Source organism: Buceros rhinoceros, unplaced genomic scaffold (genome assembly GCF_000710305.1).
Source record: "Buceros rhinoceros silvestris isolate BGI_N320 unplaced genomic scaffold, ASM71030v1 scaffold36557, whole genome shotgun sequence".
NCBI classification, from domain to species: Eukaryota; Metazoa; Chordata; class Aves; order Bucerotiformes; family Bucerotidae; genus Buceros; species Buceros rhinoceros.
The window spans coordinates 2,562-7,788 of record NW_010423588.1 but is presented as its reverse complement, the minus strand read 5'-3'; the positions used below and the strand labels follow the sequence as shown (position 1 = coordinate 7,788).

The following is a 5,227-nucleotide window of genomic DNA, read 5'->3' as shown; positions in this document are numbered from 1 at the left end:
TTGGGCAGGCGTGTCGCAGGCTGCCCAGGGCAGTGGTGGAGTCCCCATCCCTGGAGGGGTTTCCCAGCCATGTGGAGGTGCTGCTGAGGGACAGGGGCCAGTGGGGACCTGGCAGTGCTGGGGAACAGGGACACTCAAGGAGATTTAAAGGTCTTTTCCCACCCAAACGATTTGGTGCTTCCGTGATTCTATGATCTCTGGTGCTCGCACTAGCTTGGGGAGCTCAGCAGAGGTGTCTGAAAGCTGGAGGTCAAAACCACCTTGTGTAGGAGCCTGTTGGGGGGTGTTGACCCAACACAAATATAATTCTGCTTCGAAACAGCAGTGTTTCAGTTCTGTTGTTCCTTCTCAGACGCTCCTCCCTGCTGCAGCTGCTCCCGCTGCTGTGGGCTGTCCTGGGCAGCACATCTGCACACCCGCTTTCCCCGCTCCTGCGGGGCAAGAGGTTCTCCTCTGCAGCAATAAGGAGATTTAACATGTTCTCCCTAAACGTGGGTGTACCCAGGGCTGGGAGAGTCCTGGTGGACTCGCCTTTTGCTGGGCATTCTCCCCAGGTACAGAGGAGCACCTGCTGGTGTGTTAAACCTCGTGAGTTTAACTAAGTTAGTTTAACTAAGGAGCTGAGGTGAAGCGACTCTGGTGGTACGAAGTGGCGAAGCCCCTTCAGGAGCTTGGTCAGCTCCCAAAGTTCGGTGGCCTTTGGAGCTGGGGCAGCAACCGAATTCCCACCCTAGGCTGGCGGAGAAGTACAAGGAATGCCTGACCAGCAAGGAGAAGATCCTGAAGGAGATCGAGGTGAAGAAGGAGTATCTGAGCAGCCTCCAGCCGCGCCTCAACAGCATCATGCAGGTACTGAGCTCTGCGGGGAGGGGAGGAGGGCTTGGGGCCGAGCTGAGGACATGCTCTGAGTGCTGGGCTGATTCTGCACGAGGGGTAGAGCCACCTTGTGCCGCGACTCCTCCGGAGCCTCCTTGTTTATGCGGCAGTTCCTGCAGAGCTGCGGGTGGAGGAGCCGGTAAATGGGCCTTTCCCGAGAGAGCAACACGCGGTTCCAGCCTCTTGTGATTGCCTTGGGAGGGAAGAACAGGAGAAGGAACTGGGTTATCTTCAGATCCAAAAGTTTTCCAGCCCTTCCCTGGGGCCTCGCCATGCCCGTGGCTGCGGTTAAAAACCAGCATCGCGCCCACCATGCTGGTTTCCAGTCTCCCACCTAGGGAGATGAAGCGCTGAAGAAGCTGGGGGTGAAGGAGGGACCAAGGAGGGTGAACTGTCCTGTTCCTGGTGACAAAGGTCGGCCCCCTTGTTCCCGCAGGCCTCCCTGCCTGTCCAGGAGTATCTCTTCATGCCCTTTGACCAGGCGCACAAGCAGTACGAGACAGCCCGGCACCTCCCGCCGCCTCTCTACGTTCTCTTCGTTCAAGCCAGTGCCTACGGCCAGGCCTGTGGTGAGCACCGAGCCCTCAGCAACACTGGTCGCCCTCCGGGGCTGGATTTCACTCAAAGGGCTGCTCTGGGGACACCTGGGACGGTCCTTTTCATCCCGTCTGCTCTGCTGCCAGATTCTGCTGAGCCCAGAGCAGCAGGGTGGCCTCAGGGCCAGACACAATGAGGCAGCAGCATTTGAAACCTTGTTTGCTCAGCTTCCTCGCTGGAAGAACTGCCTGGGAAGCTCGATTCCCACCTCTGCCCCACCTTCCCAAGGTCACCAGGGACGTCCCCGCAGCCAGCGAGCAGGCTGGGTGCTGGTGCGGCCTGCCCAGAGCTGTCACCCCGTGGGGTGGGTGCTACATTGTGCCTCCAAAGCAGGCCCTACCTTGCCTGCCCTCACAGGAGCCCTTCCTCGCAGCTCCCCTGAAACCTTTCATCCCCTGAAGCAGCTTTGCATTTCAAGGGGCTTTCTGAAGTCTCGCTGGGTGGGGAAGGGGTGTCCCACCAGGGCTCAGGATGCCCCTGGAGTCTCCGCGTCTCCCACGTGGAGAGGGCTGTAGCATAAGAGCTGTGGTGCCGCCTGCTCTCGCACCACTCTGGGAGCGGGGCAGGCGGTGGAGGAGCATGGCAGGGCCACACCATGGCACTTGGCCGCCCCAGGTCCCTGCTGACGAGGCCCTACAGCCCTGACACAGCTCCTCTCTCCCTGCTTGTGCGAGCCAGACCCCAACCCCTCTTGGCTCTTGATAAAGATTTGCCCTTGACAGTCTCCAAAGACAGTCCCTCAACACTCGGCATTTCCCCTCCTCTGACCCCATTCTGCCCCAGAAATCCAGCCCTGTGGTGGTCCCACGGAGCCCTCTGGCCCCTTCCCACTACCCTTCCTCGGCCACAGGGCTCTGCCTCATGAAGCAGGAGCTTTCTGGGGCAGGGCTGCCTTCCCCATGCAGAAGTAGGGTTTCTAGCTTAGTTTTCATGTCTCTTCTGTAGACAAGAAGCTTGTGGTGGCCATCGAAGGGAGCGTAGAGGAAGCCAAAGCCCTGTACAAGCCTCCTGAGGACTCACAGGGTGAGCTGGGGCATTGTCTGGGGGGCTGTGGTCTTGGAGGCAGGGCTGGTGATCCTGCTGGGTCTGAGCCCCAGGCAGTACCCCCCTTACACCCCTCTCTTTGTGCAGATGACGAAAGTGATTCAGATGCAGAGGAGGAGCAGACCACGGTAAGGGACAGCGCTGTCCCCTCCCGGGTTCTCTCCCAGCACCGTATCACAGGCAAACAGGATCTCTGTGCCTGTCAACTGGGAGGTGCTGGGGGAGCTGGGCCTGAGTGGGGCTGGGTACAAATCCGCCTCACATCCCACCCAGCAGCGGCAGCTGCCTAGCAGCTCTGGCTGGAGCTGTTCTGCTTTGTATAAACAGCCTGGGCCTGGGCATGCTGGTGTCCAGCGGGGAGGGATGCGTGTCTGTCCCCGGGACGGTGTGTGGGTACAGGTTGTACCTCCTGGATACTGGGGAAAGGCCATAGGCACTGGCTGCCCCAGCATGGAAACCCACGGGTGGTCTGTTCCTGGTGTATCGGGCTGTTGCTGTGGGGAAGGCTAGAGGGAAGGGCCTCAGCCTCTGCCCCATGTGATGGGGAAGCTGTGGGGCCAGGAGAGCCTTGGTTCCGTCTCACAGGGGTGGGGACATTTCTGGGAGCTGAAGGAATGACATGAACCGGAGCTGCTTTGTCCTCGCCCTGCAGCAGGGCAGGTTTCCTGCTCCCCTCCCTCCCCAGGGCTGCTCCATGGCCACAGCACTGGGGGTCTGGGCAACTAGACTAGAAGGAAAGTGCAGTGTGAAGAGGAGGGGGGCCTGTGGGTCGCTGAGGAGTGGGAGGAGATAGGTCTGACAGCTCTGTTTCACCCCCCCAGAAGCGGCGCAGACCCACCCTGGGCGTGCAGCTGGACGACAAGCGCAAGGAGATGCTCAAGCGGCACCCGTTGTCCGTCACCGTCGACCTGAAGTGCAAGGGTGAGCAGGGTCTGGTGGCCCTCGGCAGAGAGTGCCCAAGGGGGTGTGGCAGCAGGTCAGAGAGCAGCCAGGCGGCGGTTTGGGCTCCTCGTGGATGAGCCAGGGTCTTCCAGGAAGCATCTCTGAATCCCTGAGCTCCTCTCGCCCACTCTGGTGGGGTGTCCTTGCTCTGAAGCTTCTCCTGTCTCTTCGGGAGCTTTTCGCTTTTGTGGTGGGGTCTTGGGCCTGGCAGATGCTGCTGGGTCAGTGTTGGAGGTTCAGTGCACTGGGGCGCGTCTGTCTTGCTCTGCAGAGTGCTCTGAGCTAGAGCAGATGGCATTGTCCCTTCTCTGTTGGTGCAGATGAGAATGTGCTTCACCTGACCTTCTACTACCTGATGAACCTCAACGTCATGACGGTGAAAGCGAAGGTGACCACTGCCGTGGAGATGACAGCCGCCATCAGCGCTGGGTAAGAGCCTGAGCCCGGAGCTCGTTGGACAGCGACTTGCCCTGAACGCATTGCCCTGTTATCCGGCCGCGCTCTGCTCAGAGTGACCCCTTGGCTTGTCCTTTGCTGGGCAGAGGAGACCCCACAGAGCCCAGCTCCATCTCTGCCTCTGGGGAGCACTTTCAAGGTGATCCTCTCCCCTGCGCTGTGGTATCCTTCCCCTCAGCTCGAGGGCCTTGCCAGAACCCTGCCAGGCATCCTCCTCTACCCCTGTCCTGACAAACTGGGACAGGGAGGTTGGGAACCTCTTGGTGGAGCGGTACCAGACCCGTCAGGAGCTGGAGGAGAACCTCTCCCGCTTGTCGCATTCGATCAGCCTCCCAGAGCCTGTGCCTGGCAGCTCCCTGCACCCGCTTGCGCTGCCGGTCACCTTGTCTGGAGTGCTGGTGATGCGGCTGCCTCTCCCTGGGCTCCTCGGAGACCGCCGGAGCCTGATGTGCATCAAGACAGCTGAAATGGCAGCAGTGGGAGCCTGTCCAGGGAGCTCCTATCGCCAGTGGCTCTCCCCGGGCCAGGAGGAGGTGTCTGAGGGAGAGGGGAGAGGCTGGTCTGGTCTTACCTGGAAGCAAGTGCTGCCTCCCAGTCTGTCCCAGTCGAGGCGTCCCAGTCATCTTGGGGTTCTCTTTTCCCCATAGCTCCCAAACCTCTCTGCAACAGCAACTGGAGTCTCTCTGCAGCGCGCCTGTGCAGGCTGCTCCCTCCCTCGCAGCTTGCCCCAAACCCCAAATCCTACACCAGCCCTTTGTGCCTGGTGGGGCTCGTGAGTACGGTCAGACGTGAACATTGTTGTTTCATTACGCAGAATTCCTCTGGCGAAGCCTGTTGGTGGCGAACAGCTGTCAGGCCATGCCCTGCGGGGGTGTTTTCTCTGCACGCAGCAGCAGGGTCTGCAGTTAATGCACGGGAGCGAGCAGCCTCCTGGACAGCCGAGGAGCTGCTGCCCTGCAATTTCTGTCCTCACAGCCGGGGAGGAGAGAGATCTCCCTTTGGAGGTGGAATCAGGGGAAAAGCCATTCCGCTCTTGAAACCCAGCTCGTAATCGCCTTCTCTGGGCTCGGAGCCTGTTAGTTGCTGCTCCAGAGAAACGTGGAGCCCAGGCTGGTGCGGAGTAGTCTCTCCCATCCTCCTGCCAGCGACCTGCTCTCCCCAGACTCTGTCCTCAACTGCCTCTATCCAGGAGACCACGGGAGGAAAACGCCCAACCCGGCCAACCAGTTCCAGTTCGATAAAGTGGGGTGAGTGGCTCGGCTTTGCCTGGGCTCCCCGCACGGGGCGTCCCTCCCCGGCTCCGTGGCCCGGG

The 5,227-nt window shown here is 60.5% G+C and overlaps 1 protein-coding gene across 1 annotated transcript in view; it reads left to right on the top strand.

Annotated features, from left to right (window-relative positions):
• THOC5 (THO complex 5) overlaps positions 1–5,227 on the top strand; it is an 11,714-nt gene that overhangs the window by 4,057 nt on the left and 2,430 nt on the right. The window contains 7 exon segments of the mRNA XM_010140457.1: positions 735–849; positions 1,313–1,445; positions 2,419–2,496; positions 2,605–2,645; positions 3,339–3,438; positions 3,780–3,888; positions 5,061–5,162. Of these exon segments, the coding sequence (XP_010138759.1) occupies positions 735–849; positions 1,313–1,445; positions 2,419–2,496; positions 2,605–2,645; positions 3,339–3,438; positions 3,780–3,888; positions 5,061–5,162 (678 nt within the window).